Here is a 25,068-nt window from a genome sequence, read left to right on the forward strand (position 1 = left end):
GTTGCCTAACCGGAAACTGTAAATGCCCTGACTTTTGTTTGTTTTGCGTAAAGAATAGTAAGTGATAATGTCAACAAACATGACAAGTGTTTTTCACTGTCACACCAAGAATATATGCGTCTTCAAAATGGACTGTATTGAAATGATTGCACAAAGCATAGCACAAGTCAATCTCTCTAAGTTCAGCCACAGACACAAACACCAATTAGTTGCTTCGTTAAATGTTGGGCAGGTGATATTTATGCTTCACCTGTTTCTTAACATCCGGTGCTGGTGAGATGTTGCTGTTTGGTAACTGAGGCAGGTACTGAGCCTAAAGAGAGGATAGGGGAAGAGAGAGAGAAAAAAAGGTTGAGATGATGCTTTATCAGGATGTAGTGGTAAAAAATAGGAACCCTCTGAGGACAAAAGACGCACCGACGAGTCCAAGCAATGTTTGACAACAGTTCTATTCAAAAAGCGATATTACAACATTTCATTTTAGACATTTATTTACTATTTTATTCATATATTATGCTACTTTTGTGGAGCCAAGACTTTTGTAAATTCATTTCAAGCACCAAAACAATTGGGTTTTGGTTTGTTTTCACAAGAGATTTGAGAAGTTTCAAAAAGTGAACATCAACTTTTCAGCTGTAGGGCCAAATTATCTCTTTGCACAGTGCTCTAGAACACATTTGGGCTGAACATTTTTATATGAAACACATGGGGATCAAGATATATGCAAATATCCTTAAAATGTGAATTTAAAAAGCTATGTAAAAATGCACTTAGACCTCAGAGGGTTAAAATGCATGGCAGTGGTAAATAAGCAGTTTGTTGGAAGCAGCTCTTGTGTCTGAATTTTCAGTTTTTTGGAACATTCTACGCATATGGATGCAGAAACCAACCCATAGCAGCATTTTCAAGCCTATAGAGGTGAATCTTTAATACTAAAAAGATGTTACGTGCAGTGTCTGTCTCAGTGAAGTGACTGTGATTAACCGGCTCTATGTTCTAGCCCCAGTAACCAAGCAAGTACCTGTTAAGTTACAGTGACTAACTCAAGGATATGCGTGGCTGTAGCAGGGTGCCCAGTCTGTAATTTTGGGGTCATGGGACGATTTTTTACAACATTAAGTCGCCGTGTTGCACACTTACCCCTGGCTGTCTGCGTCGAGAGCCTTTGTCATGACGTCTTCCCAGGCGCTCACCCTCACGGCCCCAGTTGACCCCTTCCTCCTGGAAGTAAGGCAGCTCCAGCAGCTCTTCACAGGACAGCCGGAGAGAGGGGTCCATCACCAGGCATGACTGCTCACACAAAGATAATATATTTGGCATTTCAGAACATTAACTCTGCCTTGAGTTTGTCAGTGCTGAACAAACTACAGTATGATATGGCAATACTGGTTATAAATGACCTCAACCATATAGTAGCTTTAGCTGTTCAATTTCTTGTTACTTATCGGCCAACATATACAGTCCACCAACATATCTGTAATAAGCTAAAATCGGCCTGTGTATCAGTCAGGCTCTATCACACATAAACAACATACCTTCATAACCTGGAGGGCATGAAGAGACACGCCATGGAAGCGCTTTTCCAAGGGCTCCTAATAGAAAAAATAAATGGGAAATTATAACGTTATCTAGACTTCATCACCTCTCTATTTAGAACATATGCATCCTCAATGGGAACAGGTTTTGTACCGTTGTGTCGGGTTCAGGAATACTGACTCCACTGAAGAAAACGTTGGAGCGGAAGACCTGCTGGTGACGAGGGATCAGGTCACCTGAGGTCAGAAAGGAGATCAGTGTGTGTAGTGGTGGACATTTTGGTAAATGCTTTGCAAACCTTAAGATACTTTACAGATGTTTAGCTATCTCCTTAAGGCTTTAGTGCGCAACTTTTTGATATTAATGAACATCCGTTACATTCAAGCCATTGCTAAATGAGTTGCTACAAAGCTAATCGAGCAAATGAATCGCTCCACACAACTCTCTCTGTATTTCTCAGTCTCGCTATGTTCAGAAGATTGTGTCGTCTGGTGACTTTCCCGGGCAGAAGCCCGAGTGAAGATAATTACCTCTTCTGAAGAGTCCGTTTTAGTCCTCTGTGTCCTCCTTGGCTACTAGCTACTGCGTGGAGGAGTGGGGGTGGGGGGCATGTGTGCGATCACAGAAGGCTTGTATCATGTGGACACGCCGACAGTGTTGATGTCATTACTTAGAATTACTCATCGGGGCGACAGATACTATGCACTATAGCTTTAAAAATAAAAGCGCAATAATAATAACAATGCATTTTATTTATATCGCACTTTTTTAACACTTAAAGTTTTTAAAAGGAAATAGACATACTAAGAGAATTCACTCACTTAAAAACACACAGTACAATTACAGAGGGGGTTGAGCAGCTATAGAGAAGGCTCTGTCGCCCCAGGTCCGGCGCTTGGTCATGATTGGTGGCGACAGGAGGTTGGCATTAGAGGAGCGGAGGCTACAGGAAGGACTGTGGTGGTGAAGCAGGTCGGTGAGATGGGAGGGGACCTGGTTGCGGAGGGCTTTGTAAGTGAGGAGAAGGCCTGCTTTCTAAACTGGTAAAGTCTATGTAAGGGAGGCCAAATTTCCTATTCAGTAAAGTTTATTGATATTTCTTAAGGGTGCTTTCACACCTAACCTGTGTTACCCTCTGGTGCATTTGCCCGTTTGGTTTTAGTTAGCTTGTGTGAACGCAGTCAACCAAACAACTGGGCCGATACAGCTTGAAAAAGGGAAATGTAGGTCTGCTAACTAGTGCAGTTTCTTTGTGGTGTGTAAGCAAAGCAAACCACCAAAAAACATTGTGATAGAAGGTATGTGATTTTTAGCACAAATTTGAAAACAGAACTCCATTAAATCCATCTGCTGATCGCGAGAACTGTCAAGAAAGCAGTGCCATATGCGATCTGTATATGTTATCTTCGTAATAATAATTCAGTTTGTGCAAATGCATCTATAGGTAAATTGTTTCTGTTAAGCACCCGTTGATATCGCCCCTCAGTTTACCTAAAGTTTTTCGGATGAGGTAGAGCTGGTCAACGTCAGATTTTCCAGGCCAGAGTGGATTCCCGTGGAGCAGCTCAGCAAAGACACAGCCCAGAGCCCACACGTCCACAGGAGGCCCGTACTGAGTATCGCCGACCAGCAGCTCGGGGGCCCGGTACCAGCGAGTCGCCACATAGTCTGTGTACTCATCTTCTGGTCCTGCTGAGCATACCGCCACACAGGCAGATGGAGATAACTTGTACGGACACATATACACTTAGATGCTGAATAATGAACACTAAATAACACGTACATTGAAGAAAAGGATTACAAGGCATGTTGAAGGACTGCATGTATGGTAACATAACACTGAAACCTAAGGCAGGAAGTGTAAACAGAGACACAACACAGAGACTGGCTGAACAGTCCTATACAGTGCATTCATTGAAACATTGAAAGTGAGGAGGCCATCAGCAGGAGCTGATTCAGGTTTCGTGTTGAATAAGTAATTAGAGGCAGATTAACGCTAAATGCACATAAATGCACATAAATGCACTCGCTTTCTGGATGACCTACTCAGAATGCGGGCGAAGCCAAAGTCACAGAGCTTGATGACTCCGGTTTTGGTGAGGAGGATGTTCTCTGGCTTCACATCACGGTGGATGCACTGCAACATAAATGCTCAGCATCAGGGAATTGGCAACCTGATACAAAGTCTCTTAGTACCAGAGAAAATGGCATATATTAAGGCTGACAGATGAGGAATGGACATGGAGGAAGAATAGCAAGACATCAGAAAGAAAATATTGAAACTAAATACTGCATTGCAGTCACTGAGACTTCAATGACTCCTGTTGCAGGATTTAAAGTGGGGAAACACAGTTGGCTTATTGTGGTTTGAAATGATGCTCAATTTCCTGCTCATTATCCAACCCACTGCCTACAGGTGACTGGTGACATATTGTGTACTGAAAACAGAGCTACGCAAATATACTGTAAGATGGTTTTGTCAGATCCTGGGAATTGGTAAACTATTGTCGCAGGACAACGTATATCAAGCAATGTTGTGAGCAGCCAGTCAGAAATTGTTTACCTGATATAATAAATAATAATAATAACTTTGTATTTAGCATATGTAATGCAACGATGCAGCTAAAAAGTGCTCAACTAATTAGGTTGAAATGTAGAAATAAGAGCCAAAAAACTATAATAATGTTTGGTAAAGATTAGAGATGCACCGATTACAACTTTCTAGGCCGATTCCGATTTCCGATTTTCTTTGAGTTAGGCCAGCCGATACCGATTTTAGCCGATTCTGATTTAATTTTTTTCTAACCACTTTACAGCACACACACATATTTATTTTCTATTTTTTCTTTAATAGAAAATGTTACATTTTGCATAGAACATAGAACATTTTATAAATAGATAATCGATCGCTATAAAATACAACTATATAAATGACTACTGGTGTGGGAAATTCACACACATCTAAAGTGCAATGTTATGGAAGAACCATTTCCTTCTTTTCACATCCAATATCCAACTTAAAAAATGTGATACATTTTCAGAAAAACTTCTGTATGTATGAAAACAGGGAAAACAGGTAATGGCAATAAAATAATATATAAATAAATAAAAAATAAAATATATAGCCTTAATGCAGTAGGCTATAAAGATATTTCTCAAAACACACACACAGGCCTGTTTGAACGTCAACAGTAACGTTACCTGAAAACAGCGTGTAGTTCCTTTTTTAGCAAGTTTGCTTTATGTGTCATTGTGCATAAATGTGAACAATGCCGTTGCTGTCAACAGGCTTATCTGCTAACGTTAGCTACCGACGGTTACCTCGGAACAATCCAGCCAATAGACGGTACCCTAGAGTGCCGTTACCTGAAACAGATGATTTAACGTCACCGCTCATTTTACAGTTTAACAACAAAACTAAACTCTTTAAATATTACTACGTTTTTAATGTTGGTTTTGAGCGGTATGCACCCCCACTAACCTGGAAAGCGTTTTAAACAGTAACGTTAATACAGCGTGTCGGAGGACTACAGCGTCTCTTTTTTTTGTTTGTTTTTTGTTTACAGCGTCTCAGGTCAGTGTGCCCAGCGCTAGTTTCCGATAAACTGTAGTTGTCATATTTCACGGGACCCGCGTGAGTGCGATTTTCATGTTCCAGTTTTTCAGCCTCAAGGGGGAGAGAGAGAGCGGCTGACTGTTCGAGCCGTGTATAATTACGACTGTATGACATTTCATAAACAGCTGATGGAGCGGCAGTGCGCCGCTACTACATGCATACAGCGGAAACCCTGCATGTGCAAGTGTGGTGTTGCTGTTGCGCGATGTAAATCATGCGGCGCCCAAGTGCATTTGACCGGCATAAAATCGGTATATGTCAGACTGACCGGCAGGTCGCCGGTGTTCTGACGAGCTATGCTGCCTTGTCGAAAAATGCTACCGTAGCGCAAATCAATTCCCATTTCCAATTGTGCAGGCAGGCTGAATCCCATAGAGGTATAACTCTAACAGTATTGACGTCTTATGTTTATTTGAGAATATTTTGATACTCCATTATATCTTTATTGAATATTTCAGTGGTAGCGTTTTCTGATAGACCCTATCAAATAATGCTCCCCCAACAGAATCATTATATATTGCACCACTACTCACTCCATTTGTACTGTCAGGAGATAAGGAGCATATTTTGATATTCTATTAAAACATTTATTATTACCACAAATACAGTAAAATGTGTTATTTCTATAACATATAACGTAACAGTATCGACCGCATGGCCGACCGCAAGGTTGCATAGATTTATGGGCGGGGAATCAGACCACGCTTGTGGGTCGTGCGCATGCGCAGAACCGCTAAGTAGCACATCTCGATAGGTAGCATACATCGACAGAACAACGGTCAAGGCCGGTGACGTGAAAATCGGCCAATTCCGGTCACCGGCCTGTCAATCGGTGCATCTCTAGTAAAGATCAAATCAACAGTAAAACAGTGAAAAAATAAAACATGTTACATTTTACAGTTTATCTTGAACAATAATCAGATGCCATATGTACACTGAGAGAGTTTATGTTGCTAAAGAAATTCGTCGTTTCCAACTACACTGTAAAACATGGTGCACAAAATACACAGTCCTCACTCTGTAAAAAAAAACAAAATCCATTCTTAAATCAGCTGGAGCTCATATGAGGCTGTTTGTCCCTCATATTTTTTAGTATTATAGACCACTAACTTCAATCTACTGTACACATGGCATGAAAGTATATCGTTCTAAGGCTGGCTTGAAAAAATTCTAATTTATCCTGTAAAACATGAAAGAAGAAGAAGAGAAAAAGAATGCGGGAGAAAATCAAAGACTAAATACATGACAATCACAGAAAAAAAGTTTAAATATACTGACATTGTGCTTGTGGCAAAAGTTGACAGCCTGCAGAGTCTGCCACACTATACTTTTCAGCTGAGCCTCTGGAACCCTGAAGAGGAAGAGAGACAAAGGAATGTTGATTATAGTAAGAGGAACAAAAGAAGCCCTATTTACTAGTCATGTTTTCCTTGTCTGTTATTTAAAATAAAAGAAGTGGTGCTTTACACGGCGCTCTTGTCACCTGGGTAACCTTAGGCCTGTCTCTAACAGCAACAGTGCCTTTGTTTTCAGGAGCAGCTAGGGTTTCTGCTGCACAGCCTTGTCGGAAAAGGAAAAATGCTCCGATAGCAACTAGCCATTGTCGCCTGGCCTTGATGTGTGACTTCACATGACACAAACTAAAATCTTGTGACCATAGATTGCGTGAGGCGTGCTTATGCTTTGAGAAAAAAGAAGAACAATATGATATATATAATATATTGCTTTTGACTTGGCTGTTCCTCACTCTGCTGCCAACACTCTTGAAAATCTCTTGGCAAGAGTCTTAACTCCCTCTTTGTAATTCAGGCTGTTCCTTTCTGCTGCCCTTCTCTTGTAAGCAGTACTCTTAAGAAATACATGTAAACACAGTTATTATGAGTTATGTGGCAAACTGTATGCCAAACAGATAACTGCTTAAAAAGAGAGGCCCACTTCTGCAGTGGTAGAGGTACTGTATTTAGATCCTTTACTTCAGCAAGAGTAACCGTACCACACGTGAAAACACTCCATTACAACTAAAAGTCCTGCATCCATTTTGTAAAGTAAGTATTATCAGCTAAAAGTAATGAACATATCAAAAGTAAAAGTACTCATTATACAGCAGAGGATTAGGGTTAGGCCCGTGTCAGTGATAACATGTAAGCGGGATCTTTAACAATGCATCATATATTATAAACTGGCCATAGGTTTTGTTTGTCAAATCTTAATCTGAAAAGTAAGTAGTACCTATAACTGTCAAATACAGGTAGTGGAGTAAAAATTACAAAAATGTTTTTCTCTGAGATGTAGTGAAGTATAAAGTAGCATAAAAGGAAAGTAATATACTAAAGTACAAGTACCTCAAAATTGTACTCAAGTAGTACTTGCGTGAATGTACTTTTCACCACTACATGTTTGTCATGGATTCTAAGAGAGGTGCCAACAAAATAAATAACATATACACCTCTGAAGATTGACTTCTAAGTATGTGGCCCTTCAGTATCTTCCACATCTCACTGATCTAATTCAGAACAACTCACAGACGTGGCAGACATGACCTACCCTCGAGGGTGTTTGTCCAGCTCATTGAGGACTGTCTGCTCGCAGAACTCAAACACCAAGTGGAGCCGTCTTTTCCTCCTGAAAACCTCCAGCAGGTTGACCAGATTCACGTGTTTCAGCTGCTGCAGGAGCAACAGATGGGATACTTTTTCAGTGCTCGACCAACAGCCCACAATGTTGGACAAAATATTTATTTAAACCTACAGAGGATCTAAAGTCTGCCCAAACTCTGACAGCCTGTAATTTTCTTCTCCCTCCTATACAAAATTGAAAATAATGGCATACAAGCCATTGACACATGTGTCAATGGCTTGTATGCCAATATTTTCAATTTTATATCAGAATTGCCTTCAAATGTGTATACAAACGTTTGATTCAGTCTTTTAAAGCTTGTTTCCAGTCTCTTCTAAAGTTTAAATGTCTGTAATGATCTTTGAAACTGTCTTGTATATGAATTGTGTGTGTATAATAATACTATAAATACATCAAACATTCCTGACAACAGTGACAGAAGATCATATAACGTACAATAATGAGTGCATGTGTACCTGTGTGCATGCACGTTTCCACCTGTGGTGTTGGATGTAAGCAAACCTGATACTATTGCGTGCTACTCTCTTCTCACCTTCAGCATACGTATTTCTCGTAATGCAATCTTCTTAATGACAGGGTCATCTTCAGATTCCACAAACTTCTTGATGGCTACTATCTGGCCAGTATCTCTGTGTCTGCATTTGAACACCACACCATAGGAACCCTCGCCAATTTTGGCCAGCTTTTCATATTTCTCCATTGGGCAGTTATAGCTGTCACCTGTCAAAAGACAAACTTTTTTTTTTTAAACAAACACAGCACCTCACTAACATGTAATGGTTACCCCAAATGAAATAACATTATTATATCCACATGTCTATGGTATTATTTGGAGTTTGCAGTTTTCCTCCTAACCTTACAAAACTGATTTTGATACTTTTTCTTTGACACCTGAGAATTCCACAGTTCGAAAGATGTGTTGTTTGTAGACAAAACCAACTCATGCAGACCTTTTAAAACAGTTTTTAGTGTCACAACCCGCATAAAAAGCACACTCACCTGTCCCCAATCTGAAAGGGTCTTTATCGACAAGTCAGCAGCGAGTCTGCGGATGATTTAAGTCCATCAAAAGTCCACAAAGCTACGTGTATGCGTGAGCAGACTCTTTGGGCCTTAAATGCATAACGCCAGTGTGAAATATTGCTGCAGTAACTTTGGATTTCAGATCTCGATCTCTCTCTCTCTCTCTCTCTCTCTCTCTCTCTCTCTCTCTCTCTCTCTGTCTCTGCTACTGTAACACACTCCCTCGGCTGTCTCCTCGTCCTGTGCGTCGTCACTACCTTGGTAACCCTCTCTGGTTGGTATTTCACTTCAACACACAGTCCCCTGACTCAGTGTAAGTCTTTCCATTTTCCTACTGAAACCATCCCTCGTGTATTCAGAACCCAGCAGGTATCCACTACAAAGTGTAACTTACCCCTTAGAAACGTCGCCGAAAAGAGCAACAATGAGACAGGATCCCAATTCACAAAGCTGGATACGCAAGTTAAAACACGCATGTGGATACACGTTCGTTGTAACCAAGGCGACAGGTGGCCGGCAGGTGTGGACGGACGTTAACAAGAAGCAGCCTAGACCGTTAGTTTTCCTTATCGATTAGCTAGGAATAGGATAAAATACTAATTCTGTAATAACTTAGTTACAACCACTACTTTTAGGTTTATTGTACTTAAATACGAGCAAGTAGCCTATTGAACAAAAGCAAAATACCACAAACGTTCTCCAATCTTATTGGAAGTAGGCGATAGAGGATAGCCTAATAACCAATGTAACTAATCGTAGGCTATGGCTCATAACTGACAATTTAGTCAGTTGAATCGTTAATATGTCAGTTCACAAAAAAACACTAAGCTCAGCATGTAATAATGGAGGAGAATAGATAGCTATAACAATGCATTTCTGTGTAAAAAAACCCCAAACATTTTATTTAGGCCTATAGCTTTTTCATACAGGCCTAACTATTTTTCTTTTACTTTAATCAGTAGTGTAAAGTAAACAAGTAGGCCAACTGTACAGTCTTGAGGTATAGCCTACATTTATTTGAAGATTAAGATTTTACATGCAAAACGTGATCAATGTATTGCCTACAATATGATCTATTTAAATAACAGCACATAAAGTAGCCTAGTTAAATAAATAGCTCAAACTTGACCATTTTAAAAGATGCTTATTTTCTTAAAACACATAGATGTAATAATAATCTAATTGTATAACACTTACAGCAGCCATTTAGCTGCGTAATGACTACTTTTAGCTTGGATACTTTTAAGTACATTTTGCTGATGATACCTCTGTTACTTGAGTAATACTTTGACTTGTAGGCTACTTGTAATTTTGTCCCTTCTCTCCAGACACATTCCCTATTTAATTCCCATCCATCGACAGTACACACCTGTTCCCTCTTCCCTTATCTGCTCTGCAGTTGCCTGACCTTCCCCGCCCACCTGTCCACCTGTCCACCTGTTAACACTTTCCCTCATCAGCTCTGCAGTATTTAGCTGGCCCATTTCCACTCATTTCCTGCCATTTTTTTTTTCCTGCCTTTGCTTTCAAGCCTCTGATTCATGTAGGCTACCCTGTAATCCTGTTACCTGGAACCTGTACCAGCCTGCCTGTAAGCCTATACCTTCACTTTGGCAATACATCACTGAATTGATCCTGTCTGTCTGCTTTCTCTGCACTTGGGTCCAATTCTGCATTTCTTGAGTTCTAACAAATTTAGTATTTTACTTTGTTGTATTTCTACTTAAACTTGAGTAAAAGATCCCAGTGCTTCTTCTACCACTGTGTATGTACTGGAATAGGAACATGCCTGTGTGCTTTACATGCTTTGCAATAAAGTTGCATAGCAAGCCTCATTCAACTGCCCAGTATAGCTTTACCAGTCACAAAGAAGCTACAGCATCATGTCACTCTGCCACAGATATGACATGTATGCTGGACCATCTCTGATGTGGTCGCATGATTTATAGGCTGTTCTGTTTTCTATGTTGACTGTGAATATATTTTTCCACCGAGGTCCTCCCTCGGCTTGTCTGGCTCTGAGACTTTACCACAGCTCTATGGGATACTCTGCAGAATAAGGCGGGGAATCATTTAGGACTTCACAGTGAATGATGGGAAAGCAGACTATGTTGCACTCTTGTGCTCAGAGACACACAGACACCTTGAGGTGCTGGCATCGTGGCCTTGTGGTGGAGGGTATGAAATGCCCCATGGCAGACTAGTAAGACGTGTTGGTTGAACGGGGTCAGTAAGGCACGTAGGTTGTTGTGTTCAGAGGCCCAAGAAGTATATGAGAAGACCAATGGAGAGCGGACAGAACATTTACTTTTGGGTTAGGATTTTGAATGAGGCTTCATTTGCACAACAATAACTCTTGAGTTGCTTGAGCAAAATGTAGCGCAGTGTTCAGTGGCTTCCTCTGTTGCTTTCATATTCTGTTTGTCTGATAGTGACTCAGTCACCATTCATTTTATCACAGGATGCATCTCTGGTTAAAGGAGGAAAAAGGAAATGCTCCTTATCTTTGTTTTTTAAATACAAGACTGCTCTGTTAACCAAAGCAATATGGCTATATGGAAGAATGTGCTGCTCATCTCAGATCTCAGACAAAATAATACAGGAAGATCTGTAATTATGTCTGCTGTACACCTTCTCTATACCTCGATGACACTACTGTTATAACAGTTGTGTACATTTGTCCTATGCAGTTGTGTTTGTCTGGGAGAAAAAAAAAGAGTCTGGATCAGAAAAAAAGACAAAATATTTCAACATAAGGGTTGAGGTTGATGACTGAGTTGTCACCAAGAGGAAAATCCTCCTCTAAATGATGTACCATCTTTTGCCAACAGGCGGCAGTGCACACCCATCAAGGCTCCCACAGATCAACACAGCAGAACAAGGTACAGTGATACTATAGTTGTTGACAATTGATAGCCACACTATTGTTGTTACCCTCTTATCATTAATGGTAATCGGATATATAGTACTGTTGACACTCGGAACAACTTGTCTGTAGTATCTTTGTTTGATTAATCATTTTTTTCTGTTATGATTATTGCTGGTATTTTAGGGGATTTTTGCCTTGGGTTTTCCTATGTTAAATGTCAACGCTTATTGCTGTTGTTTGATGAATAGCTCATTCTTCGTAACTGTCGCAGATAATAGAAGACAATAAACAACCATGTGAAACACATTTGGGACAAAACCACAAAAAAAAGACCAAAGACTGAACTATGGCAATTTAATATCTTTACTTCCCAGATGAATCATCCCTCAGACAGAGACGAAATTATTGAAACCATCACTGTTTTGTTTTAGTCTAGATTTCCTTTTGAAAATACACAATCTGCCCTCTAAAAAGCACCCAGACGTAGGTCAGTGCACCACACAGTCCAGCCCTGTTGGCTCTCCATCCCTTGAAATTCACCGCTCTACTTTTAGACATGCTGTGTCTCAGTTCTTTGGCCTGGCAGGCATTCACCTTCACAGCCTCCAGGTAAATGTGGCGGTCAGTTGGTGGGACACTAGTGCCATGCAGGGCTTGTTGACATGTCAGTCATCACTGTCTCAGTGGCAGACAGGGCATGAGTGTAAGACTGGTGCCTCAGTCAGTCATTCAGCGTGTTCAGCTCCTGGCTTCCTGATGTGGACAGAAGGCAGGCAGTAGAGCTCTGTTAAACAGCAGATGTTTTACACTGCGTCCGTTACCCTCATTTCCTGGGCGGAGAGCTCCTCGCTCTATTAGACGAGTAACAGGAACCAGAAAAAAAAGAGTTAGAGAGAGAGAGAGAGAGAGAGAGAGAGGGAGAGAGAAGTTAGCTGAGCTTGGAGCTCCCACAAATCACTTTGTCACCAGCAAGCTCTGACAAGCACCAGGAGAGAGGGAGCGCACACAGAGAAAGGGAGAGAGACAGGGAGTTAAATAGAAGTGCAAAGAGGGAGTTGTGTCAGAGGAGACTTGAGAAGGGAGGTGTGAAGAAGCTGCAGAGGGCATTACCGAGGTGATACCGATGGATGGATAGAGGGAAGAGACAAGACTACAATCTGATTCTCAAAACACTGTGATCTAAGAGGGACTGTTACTCCTGCTGTTGTTGCTGCTGCTGGGTCTGGATGCTACTCATTTAGAGAGAAGGTGTGTCAAACTTAACATTTTGTTACAAGAGGACAGTGTTTGATTGACAGACATTGCTGTATTTTTTATCTTCTGATAGCATCCCTCGCTTGAGCTGTTTCCATCTCTGGCTCAATACACTGAGATCCCATCATTGTGTTACAGAGACAGCTGCTCTGTGTGAAGTAGGCATGAGTCGGAGGCGTTGAAAGCATTCTCTGGTGAACTGCAGCTGTACACAGATCACATGCTGTTATTGCAAAAAAAAAGAGGTAGTCAGAACGGAAAGCAATACAAGTTTATCAGATGGTTTTTTTCCGTGGGGACATTTCTTGATGGCTTGACTGCATAAATGTAGGTGTGTGAACTGGTGTAGAATAAGTTAGTGAGATTTTTAAATACTACAATATACTTTCTTTGCACAGTGGATATTTGATTAGCTCTGGGTTGACTCAAAGCCCCTGGGGTCATCTGATCAAACTTAAAAAAACAGAGAAATAGGACGCCCATTATTCCCCTTTAAGTGCGGGACGTATCTTTGCTATTTTCTCTTTCTCAGAGACATTTAGAGAGGGCCTGTTTGACACATCCATGTACAGGTCCATTCTGAATCATCTGTGAAGAGGCCTTGTGGGTCAAGGAGGACAGGAAGCAGTGTCAGCTGAAAAGATAGGAAGCACGTTGGGTTCTGCCAGAACCACTCTTCATTTTGCTGAGTGTTGTACAGATCCCTTTCCATTCACTTGTCTCTGGGGACATGTAAAGAGAGACTGCCTGGTGAGCAACACAGCCTTGAGCTGACACGTGGAGGTTTATTTGCTTTGAGTAAGAAAGGATTTTATTTAATATTGTGGGTGGAGGCTTGACATCATATCACAAGTTGGTCTGTGAGTACAGAACCAGCTCTGTTTAGTATTTGAGTGTTGGTAGATGTTTTTGAGCTTATTGAGTATCTTCTGAGTCTTGGGGGCACTGTCTGTGTACATGTTTGGCCGGGCTCTGTTAGCATTTGACAGCTCCGCATTGGGCTCATATCAACGTCTGGGACGTCATTGTGTTACCTGTGTGGCTGAGTCAGAGGCTGGCTCATCACTCGACGTCTGTCTGCCCACTGGGATTCTCTCCAACTGCTTCTATGCAAAGAAGACACAAGTGTTAGGTGGTTTTCACAGCAGCAGCAACAGCAACAGCGGTGGCACCAATAGTCCCGAACTTTGAGGACTCTCCACACTGCTTTAATTGTTCTGCTGTGTGTCAACACCTTGCGTCACTCACACCTCTCCACAGAGGGATTCACTGTTCTATAAGCATCCTCGGTCGGAGGAAAGGCAGTGAAAGAAAAGGTGAGGGAGGATTTGCTAAGAACCAAAGCGCATAAGAGGTTGCAAGCAGTCAGGTTGGCACCATGAAGCTGGCGCTCTTGATGCTCATGGCTGTGTACACAGTGGGCAATGTAAGTGGTATGTCTACATGTAAGACGCTGGACCTGGAGATGGTGAAGAAAAAGCGCATCGAGGCCATCAGGAGCCAGATCCTCAGCAAACTGCGTTTGCCGAAAGAGCCGGATCAGGCAGGAGATGAGGAGGAGATCCCTACACCCCTGCTGTCCCTCTACAACAGCACCAAGGAGATGCTGAGGGAGCAGCAGACCGAGGTACAGACAGACATCTCAACTGAACAGGAGGAGGAGGAGTACTTCGCCAAGGTGCTGCACAAGTTCAACATGACCGGTGAGTATCAAATAACTCAGAACAGAAATACATCAGTCATGTGCGCACATGGACGCCCATTGTCGAGAATGGGGGCAATTGCTGATGGCTTAACTACAGCACTAATAATGTCAAGTCAAAGTTGGAGTGTGATTTATGCTCCAACATTTACAGGCACTTGGTGCACACTGCTTAAGTCACACACACACACACACATGGAAGCAAAGATCCTAGGGATGACTGTTTCCATTTTTCATCAGATCTAACATTAACAAGGAAATCTGGGAAAATAACAGGTGCCCTTTGAAACGAGAACTACAAATGCATAAAAAAATAAGGTCTAAGGTATTTTGTCGTTCAAAGCCAATATGTCATCCACCCCAATTCAGCATAAATAAGCCAAGGCACAATGGGTATAGGTTTTCCTATAAAACAATGTATAGACTTATAGAGAAATAATCCCTCTCATATGGTGGTGTCTGTATCTGCAGTGACCCTGTCATCCGCCTGTATGTTCTCATTTTGCTGTGTTCAGGACGTTTCTGGGCGTTAACCTCTATAAAAAAAAATAGCAACCAGGTGCCAGAGCGTGAGCACCCATCTAACAGAAAGCTTCGAAAATATACTGCAGATGAAGCGAGGCTAAACGGCAAGCGGACAAACCTTCCAAAATGAGAGCGAGGGCACGGTCACACATGCGCAACATTTACAAATATTCACCTCCCATTCACTTCCATTCTATTCTACATTCTCTGGTTCCAGTGGCAAAGCAAATTCGCATCGCATGGAGTTCTTTGAACTTTGACCGGCGAAGTCGCAGCCTCAACGAATAGCAAATAAGTGTGTGTGGTTAATCCCACTTGCCTGTCATTGGCTGTAGTATTCTTAGGGAGCCAAGATGGAGATTGTTGCTGTATTGAACAGCCAGTATTGTATGATATTGGCCATGACAATTACAAACTACCCCACAAGAGAGATGCTGCCTGGCTGGCAGTGAGTCGGGAGACAGGCATTTAACGTAAGAAAATGGAAAATGTACCAATAACATATTTCGCAAAAAAACAACACTCACAACAACTCAAACAGTCTAAAAACTAGCAAACTGATTTATGTGTGCGTCACATACTGCACTGCCCACAATTAGCACGAATATTGCCTCTTTGGTAACTCACCTGCATTCGCGTATGTGTGCCCATGCCCTGAATCTGGGGTTAGCTTTTACCCGCTTGCCCAAATTAATCAGCATTTGCCCGATGGCTGGTGTCAGTTCCAATCTTGTCCATAAATTCCCTCAACATGTGTACCCCTTCTGATCTCCACCCAACATCTTCAGGCAGCCTGAGGTGTTCAGAGCTCACAGGCGTTACAAGTTAGCAGGACTGTGTGTTGCATCTGGTCTGATTCTGTGTGTTGCTTTCGTGGTGTCTATGGCATTTTTACTGCTTTATTAGCGCTGTTTGTTTGGCTAGCCTGTATATGCTTTTTGTTCAGCCAAATGGTTTTTGGCTGTGATTGTGCAATGACTCCCAAACTATTATGATAAACAGATCTTTTTTTTTTGTTTGGTTTCTTTGCTCCATTGTTCTCTACATGCCTATACTCCTCACCCTATCAGGCAGGCATCCACACTATCCCTCTTTTATCCACCACTTCAAAAGAAAGACTTGAGTGGATGGACCGTGCTCAGGAGTGTGCAGAACAAAGGGACTTTAAAAATAAAGGGGCATGATTTTGTTCTGCTTAGTGCAAAACCGAAGAAAAGGAGGGGATTATGAAAAAAAGTGAGAAAACATGAAATGCAATCCTTCACCCTCACCTTGTCTCATTCTTTCTCTTTCGTTTTCTCTTTTTTCTCCCTCTGTCCCTCAGGGATTGGGGGTTTCCTGTAACTTGAGCATTGGGTTCTCCCTTGCTTATCCTGTCACTTGTTCTCCATCATATCTCCTTCTCCCTGACCATTTTCCATTTCATTCCCATATCTCTCTGCCCATGATTACCCATCTCTCTCTCTCTTTCCGTCTCTCTCTCTGCTGGGTTTCCTGAGCTTATTATTAGTGTGTTTGCAGCATGTTTGTGATGGGGCAGCTTGGCAGGAAGGAAGGCAGGCTGATGGCCACTGAGATCTTGAGTGACTCAGGTCCGGTGCAAGCGGTGCCCATGGGGAGCATGTGTTTCCTACCTCTATGGAATGCCAGAGAACACCCATCTACTTTCTTAACCCTCAGCTCATCTCCTTAAAACAGACTCAACCTCTACGCACTGGGAAAATCAAGTGTATGAGTGTACATGTGTAGGCCTAGCACGAAGTGTTTTGCAATTATTAAAATGGCTCTTCTGTAAGAAGTAAAAGACAGAGGACTGTTTATTAACAAATTCGTCACTTCAATTTGTGGTTTCTTTTTATTGGGCGACTCACACTTTCCTGATACCCCAAACAGCGTACAGGGATGCATATTTGTGTGCAGAGCATTTTAGAACTTAATAGTTTTAGCCTCCATCATAGTAATTGTGTGGCGGATAAGGCTAGATTTATTCAGTAAATTAGCAGTCACATCCCCCCCTTGAAGCCCACACAAATTCACCTCTCCCATTTGACATGGTATTGGTCCAAATGTAATTCCGCTCGTTTACAGAAAGAACTGTTTTCCCCTTTTGGAAAGCACTTTCGGCCGTCCAGGAGTGAAATGAGTTGTTCTCACTGCTCACTGAGTAATTATTATATTCAAGAGTAAATGAAGCTGCTGCCGCACTGTGATGAAGAGTAGCAAAAAGGATCGGACATTATGTGTAAAATAGGGTAGGGTGAGGAAACTAGACATTGACGAATGTGCTGTGGGAGGGTGGAGCTGAGCATATGAAGGAGGCAGGTATTTAGCCTGTTGCTGGAATCTGGTTCCTCCCACTGGTAATTACAGAGCTGTCTCCCTACCTGTCACAACAGCTGTCCCCGGCTTACCTGCAGATAGGCCCTGATTCAACACACAAATCCCCCCCACACCCATGTTAGTACGCAGGACAGGGTGCTATCTATCTTTACCCTGAGCAGGAAGAGCAAGGCTTTTTCTCAGCCGAGCATGGAGAAGTCAATTTACACTTTGTCATTTAAAAATGCTGTATTTTGATCGGATGAGCTGTTCAGTGATAGGAAGGAGATGCACGCTGAGTTAATTGGAAAGTAGAAGTGAGGATAAAGCTTTACCGTAATTATGGTACTGTAGCCAATACGCTCTTTAGGGGAAGTGACTTAATTTCCTGTTTCGTAAACACTTCTAACCCTTAACACATTTACACATTTATCTTAGTTTACTCAAGCTAGCCGGAGACGATAACTTTCCGTGCTTGGTGTTGCTTGGTACGTCATTGCTAGTTCACCGCTCTTCACATACTGTGCACTGTTGTGACACTCCATGTTTCCATTCAAGCGCTTACAACTAAACATTTGACTATGCTCTGGGTGGGGCCAGTAAAATGTCATCTCATTTCCTTTTTCACTGCACGCCAGCTCTTTTTCAGTTTCAGTTTGGCTTCACAAGGGGTGAAACACTACCCAAGCAGCAACACAGATGGTGATACTGGTAAATGATACACAAGCAGCCGTGGCATAGAGGATCCTGTCACAGCCTGGATTGCAAGTATGCAAGGCTGGGTTGTAGCTCCTGTCAGAGAGTAATTCCCGGACTTAAGAGCAGAGAATCCCGGCTTTGGCAGGCTGAGGCAGAGTAGAAGGTTTGGGCCTGCGCCAGACCTGGCTCCATTGATACACATCTCCAATTTCTCTGCACCCCCACTCACAGCCTTTCACCGCTCACAACTGTGACTTATATTCATACGAGTGCATTCTTCACTTTGCTGTTTTCTTTGCCTGTTACAACCCCCTTCCTTCTACACCTCCTCTCACTCTCTCTTTCTACACAGTGATTTACTCTCTATCATCTTCCTTCCATCTTCCACATCTTTGCACGTCTCCGTCCGACTTAATCCTTCGTAATGTAACGCTGGTAGATTTATGGTGTTAAAGGCTCCAGTAGCTTGGCTCTGTTTTCTATCAGCCTCTGCAAGGGGAATGTCCCTGCTGTCGTGATATGGGAAAACTGTAAGAAAACAAAACTCTCTCTATGGTCAACTTTACAGCAGCTGGAATAGATGAATGTTTGGCTGCAGTTAAGATAATTGAGTAACACTGTGAATTTGGTTATTCCATTTTATTAGTGTGCGCAGAATTCTAAAGTTTGGTTATGAAAAACAGTAACAAACATCCCAGGGTTACATTATGTAGTACATTGCAGAGTTTTATGCATCAAATGTGCAAATATAGTAAAGTAAATACTTATAGAAATTACTTTTTAATACAGTGCAAATGCAGAAAGGCATTCATATCTAAAATAATCTGAACTTGGACTTGAAATGGACCTTATTCTTTGAACGTCATGTCCATTAATTATTCTTTTAGAGCACCCATTAGAGCACCCATTTGTCTCAATGTCCCGATAGAATAGTTCAAAAAGTGTATGTTCTTGTGCCAAAAGATCTTGCAGTAAAGTTTCCTGTGTAGACCGTTATTGTGGCCTGCCAAATATAAAAAACACAACAGAGTTCCACAAACCCTCCATGACCACCAAATGGATTTGCCTTATACCAAAACCTTTCGGTACTGCTCCTGTTGTGCTCATCCTCCATCCATCCACTAATATTGGTCTTTGATCAGGAACCTGGAGGAAAATATGGAAAGAAAGGTGAGGAGAGGAGAGAAACACAGCACAAGTGTGTGCCTCTGATTTTTCAACATGTAGTATCTGCTGACAAGGAGCCCTGATCCAATATTTATATTTTCCTACATACGCTAGAAAGTGCTCTGTAGTTTTCCTTTTTTATTTTTGATGAAATAACAAATTCTAAAAGACTAGAAAATATCATAAATAGCTCTTTAACCAGGACAAAAGACGCACCAGCGAACGAACACCAACACTCTTACTCAAAAAGCATTATTTCAGAATTCAATTTTAGACATTTACTTACTATTCTATTCATATATTACACTACATGTGTGAACCCAAGACTTTTGTAAACTCATTTCAAGCCACAAAACAATCAAGTTTAGGTTTGTTTTCACAAGAGATTTGAGAAAATTAAAAAAGGGAACATCACCTTTTTCAGCTTTAGGGCCAAATTATCTCTTTACACATTGTTTAAATGCCCTTAGACCTCAGAGGGTTAAAAAGTGCAGACCAAACAGTTACAACGCTTAAAAGAAGAACATTTAAATCTTATTTCCCATTCAAAGTAGTTCCCATTCTGTATGGATAAGGTGGTTTAAGACACCTAGATTATATGACAGGCCAGTAACACATCCGTTTTCCATTTGTTTCTCTAATATGCCTTTATACATCCAAAGACTCAGTCGTCATCTGTGTTAAGATTAATTAGTGCCCGACAAGGTTTTGTGAAATCTCCTAATAAGTAATTATCTTAATAATCCCACAGCCAAAAATGACACGGTGACCACCAAGATCTCCAAAAGCTTGTTCTTCAACATCTCGGAGATTCGGCAAAGTGTGGGGGATTACCGCCTGCTGACCAGTGCGGAGCTACGGATGCTCATCAAGAAACCCACAATAGCTTCTGAGCAGCGGGTGGAGCTGTACCAGGGTCCGGAAACATCGGCCCGCTACCTCGCTTCCCGCTTCATCACCAACCAGTGGAAAGACAAATGGCTGTCCTTCGATGTCACTGAGACGCTGCAGAACTGGCTCAAAGGGACCGGTGAGATAAACAAGCTTTGTTTATTGCTCTGGTACCACTATGCCCCTATGTCCAGTGGTGGAAGAAGTATTCAGATCCTTTACTTAGAAAAAAGTACTAATACCACACTGGTAAAATTCAATGTTACAAGTAAAAGTCCGGCATTGAAAATGTTACTCAAGTAAAAGTATGTAAGTGTCATCAGGAAAATGTACTTAACAGAAAACTCCTCACGTTTTAGAAACTGGAAACAATTCTGTCAGTCAAACACGTGCTAATCTGCTAATCATTTTAGCTATATATTGTTGGGTAGTTTAATTTATAATAAAACATCGTATTTTATAAACTACATGTGTTTTGTGTGCAAAAATCTTAATTGGTAAAGTAACTAGTCACTTAAACTGTCAGATTAATGTAGTGGAGTAAAAAGTACAATATTTCTCTCTGAAATGTAGCGGAGTAGAAAGTGGCATGAAAAAAGATTCAAGTAAGTAAGTACTTAAAAGTTGTACTTAAGTACAGTACTTGAGTACATGTACTTAGTTACATTCCACCACTGACTAGTCCAGTTATTTAGTGCAACCTCATGCAATTTCCAGATGATATTTACTTTCACAGATAGAGTAAGCAACCAATTTTAAATGTTGTAAATTTCTGTCTCACCAGAGAATGAGCAGGTTTTCCACCTTCGGCTGTTCTGTGAATGCAACCAGAAAAATATCGGTGACTTTGGTTTTACCATCTCTGGGATCGAGCCTGGTAGGGGAGACACAGGGACTATACAAATGTTGACCCAGCAACCACCCTACATCCTGACCATGTCCATCCCTCAGAACAGCAGCAGCCACCTCACCTCGCGCAAAAAACGCTCCACGGAGACAAAGGATAGCTGTACAGCGTAAGCAATCCTGCACAAATCACAATTGTTGTGCTGTATTTTATTTCATTGACATTAAAAATGCACTGCGCAATAAATCTTAGGAATTCCACCGCAACTATGCTCAAAGAATCTCAATGCCGTCTCATCACACACTTCAAAAAAGACATTTCCCTGTTTTCTCTCATGCAGCCAGTCAGAAACCTGCTGCGTGAGGAGCTTGTACATCGACTTCAGGAAAGATCTGGGCTGGAAGTGGATACATAAGCCAACAGGCTACAATGCTAACTACTGCATGGGGTCCTGCACCTACATCTGGAATGCTGAAAATAAATATTCTCAGGTATAGTCCAACACCTCACTGCGGCATGCAATCCACATGCCGTGTGAGGTTTGGCAGCTCAGACTAAAAAACGTTCTTACAACTTCATTTTCTCCCCCTCTGGTTACCATAAGGAATGTGGTTAAGTCTGTGTTGTATGAGAGTCACGGCTTGTGAAATGATCGTTGATTAGTTGGTTGACAGAAAATGAACAATTCTGATAACTGATTAATCATTTTATGGCATGTTTCCACTGCATGGTACGGCTCTGCTCTGCTCAACTCCACTCACTTTTTTGGTACCAGTACTTTTCTCTATTTGGTTTTCCAGTGCAGATAGTACGTGTAGGCAGGATTCTCAGCTGATCACCATAGCGGCGTTGCATGAAACTGCCCTGACATCATCTTCAATCATTTCATTGGCTACCAAACAAAGGAGCATATGCACTCCGTCAATTGTACGCCATAGTGTACGGCATAGTTTTGCGGGCTGTGATTATTTTTATTTATTTATTTATTTATTTTTTTTTTACAATCTGGGTGGAGTGAATTAAAAAAAGTACAACCACTATTGATGGTAGCTTGGCAATTAAAAAATGGCGATTTGCGCAGGATTGTCCTGAGTCGCGCTAATGTCGGTTCTCTCTGGCCAGTCAGTGGCCTACAGTGTTTTAACTCCCCCTTGTAGTATCGGCTCAGCTCGCTTGGAACCTTGAACAAGGTGGTAACAAAGAAATATCAGGTACTATCCACAGCCTTGCCAATGGAAAACCAAAAAAAGAGCGAGTCAAGTCATACAAATGCCGTGGAGAAATGCCATGGGTCAAACATCAGTGCTTCCACCACCTCAAATGTGAGATTTTGCATATTAAATGAAATATACAAAGACTAATCAAGAAGCAACACTTTGTGGCTTATATGTGGATTTGAACAAAAGCACTCTCCTAACTCGAACTGTATTATTATTGTCTAGTATCATTGCTTTGCATGACATGTCTGTGATGAAATTCTGAGCTGAGTTTCTCTGTTTTCATGTCTTTCTTTCATATAATTGTTTACAGATTTTGGCCCTGTACAAGCATCACAACCCAGGAGCCTCTGCCCAGCCCTGCTGTGTTCCCCAGACACTGGAGCCCCTGCCAATCCTCTACTACGTGGGCAGGCAACACAAGGTATCTATACCGCAGCCAAGTAACCTTCATTCGGAGGTGAAATGTTTACAGAACATTATAGGTGAAAGCAACACTTGATTTTACATGATTTATCACATTACTGTTGATTTTCACTTTCAGGTGGAGCAGCTGTCCAATATGATAGTGAAGTCCTGCAAATGTAGCTAAAAACGGATCACAATGCTCTCCCTCAAACATATACAGAGATGTGTTTGAGACCACAGAGAGGAACCTGACGGAGATAAAAAGGGGAACGAGAAGGATGTGGAAAATAGGAACAAAATAGTTAAAAGTCATTTTACGGGACCTTTGTGGTCCACTTTTCCTCCTGCGAGCTCTACCATCATCATGTTGAACGCACCAACCGTGGACTTCTTTATATAGATAAAGATATCCTTTTCTATGTGTATATACTTTTTCCTTGCAGTAGTAAAAACATCTGTCTTGAAATGAATTAATTTATTTGTTGGAGGGACAGGTCGGTAAAGAAGTGATTTACATGTATAAAAGTGTGTCAGTTTGACATGGAAAAGGATTGAAATGATTTATAAAACCCCAAAACAGGTGGATAAAGGATGCCAAAGGACATGAGGACCAAAATGACCTCGATGGAAGAACGCCTTTGTTTATACAGATGATTGTGTGGGATATTTCTGTTATTTCCAAATCAACTTCCTTATGTGGTCACAGTTAAAGGTGCTAAATCCCAGGTATGGAAAACAGTGGCTGTTGGGGTTTTCCTGGAAGATAATGCAACAGGTGTTTTTTGTTGCACTGTAAAGGACAGCAGACAACCACAGGGACAGTCCAACCTGGGGGAACTCCCTCTGAGAGGCTGGAATTGTCAGCCAACTGAGCAAAGTTCAGTTCCAAGTTTTGCGTTTGTTTTCTCAACCCACGTGATTTATACAATAATTGTTTTGTGTTCATAGTTGAATGTTTGTCCTTTATGAAGCCTCCCATGCTGTCAAAGCCATGAGTAATATCAGTGGCTGTAAGAGTGATGACACCACGTTTTTCCTCCCTCTCAGGATTTACAGCCAGCGTGTTGTCTTTAGATGGTGAGGGTCAGGGGATGTGGTTGTGGTGTTGGTTTTAGGGAAGCCATTTAGACCCAATACATACATTTGCTGTTTTAGTTTTTTTTATCGCCATAGTAAATTAGGGGCAATTTATTGCCTTGTATTTCAGGACAAGTTTTTATCTTTCATCTGAAGTGTAATGCTTTTTGCACAACTCAATAATTAATTCAGCTTCTATGATTTGTTTTAGGAATAAAACCAACACATTTTGTTCTTGTGTTTTGTATTTTTTTATAGTGCACTTACCGTGTGAAATTTGTATTTGTAAATATTTTAACAATTTTAAATAAACCTTGATGTTAAATTATCACGTCGGAGTGGAAGTTTTTTGTGAGCAAATTAAACCACATGTGATGTTTCCACTTGTCAGAGAGCGGTGTGTGTCTATTGCACTTGTCAGTGCATGCATGTGTATGTGTGTTTAATTACGGCAAGGGGAGAGAACATTTTGCGAAATGAGCAAAAACCAAAACACACCTAGCGTGTTGTGGACATGAATTCCGTCACCATTGAGACATTCAGTTTTAGTTCCTCACAGGAAAACATAAATGAAAAGTTTTATCTTAGTTTTAGGCATGTTGTGGTCTGTGAATGTCTAACTAAAACACCTCCTACACTTTTTTTAGGACAAGGCTACTCTTTCACTTTAACATTTCTCCTGTAATCCTTCACTGATTGGGATATGTCTCACTCAGCATGTACAGAGCACACATCATGCTTCTTTTAGCACATTTTTATAAAACCAGGTTGTACACTTAGCAATGAATTTCCAATGTCAAGAGAGAGATCTACCAGTGGAAAAGCGCGTTGTACACCAGGTGCGTGTGGTCTTTTTCTGGGCAAGCAATGGATGCCTATTTACTCTGGACGGCTGTGAACTGACTGAAGAAGAGCAGCAAGCCCTGCTGGGCTTCACCTATACAGCTAAGCCAGCACTAGAATTCCCGGACACACAGCCCCGTTCTTGGCACTGCCTTTACCTGTAGGGATTCATGCCATACCAACATTTTTTTTTTTTTTAGCATCTCCGAGCACCTCGTCCAGCCCCCACCCTGCCAGCCCCACCCCTCTCCCTCAGTACTCAAGGGATTACTGGCAGCCCACGAGGCTGAATTGGGAGTGAGGAGAGCAGGTCCAGACCCGTTGGTAAGTCCCAGACTTAAGGGCAGTGACTACATGGAAAATTAAACACACATACTGTACACATGCACATGAAAACGCTGCACCCACTGACACACAGCCACGGTTCAAGCACATCAA

General features: G+C 41.6%; 2 protein-coding genes across 5 annotated transcripts; one reads left to right on the forward strand and one right to left on the reverse strand.

Moving 5' to 3' along the window:
• Nucleotides 1-115: 115 nt before the first annotated feature.
• On the reverse strand, nt 116-9,303 carry LOC144515802 (cyclin-dependent kinase-like 1). 4 transcript variants are annotated; one of them, XM_078246939.1, is made up of 10 exons: nt 9,207-9,303; nt 8,322-8,509; nt 7,697-7,815; nt 6,431-6,503; nt 3,583-3,673; nt 3,028-3,228; nt 1,690-1,772; nt 1,536-1,592; nt 1,141-1,290; nt 116-313 (listed from the first exon to the last, which is right to left on the reverse strand). In XM_078246939.1, exons 1-10 carry the CDS (start codon nt 9,286-9,288, stop codon nt 218-220), a joined length of 1,140 nt encoding a protein of 379 aa, XP_078103065.1. In that variant the 5' UTR covers nt 9,289-9,303; the 3' UTR covers nt 116-217. The 4 variants fall into 4 exon arrangements, with proteins under 4 accessions (XP_078103065.1, XP_078103062.1, XP_078103064.1 ...); XM_078246936.1 differs by having other exon boundaries at nt 7,697-7,818; XM_078246938.1 differs by having other exon boundaries at nt 3,028-3,225; nt 7,697-7,818; nt 9,207-9,302.
• A 4,785-nt stretch (nt 9,304-14,088) lies between these two features.
• On the forward strand, nt 14,089-23,573 carry tgfb1a (transforming growth factor, beta 1a). The gene is made up of 6 exons (XM_078246941.1): nt 14,089-14,638; nt 20,099-20,377; nt 21,023-21,254; nt 21,426-21,576; nt 22,616-22,726; nt 22,847-23,573. Exons 1-6 carry the CDS (start codon nt 14,314-14,316, stop codon nt 22,892-22,894), a joined length of 1,146 nt encoding a protein of 381 aa, XP_078103067.1. The 5' UTR covers nt 14,089-14,313; the 3' UTR covers nt 22,895-23,573.
• The last annotated feature ends 1,495 nt before the right edge of the window (nt 23,574-25,068 follow it).

The sequence above is a fragment of the Sander vitreus genome, chromosome 3, assembly GCF_031162955.1.
Source record: "Sander vitreus isolate 19-12246 chromosome 3, sanVit1, whole genome shotgun sequence".
In the NCBI taxonomy this organism is placed as follows: domain Eukaryota; kingdom Metazoa; phylum Chordata; class Actinopteri; order Perciformes; family Percidae; genus Sander; species Sander vitreus.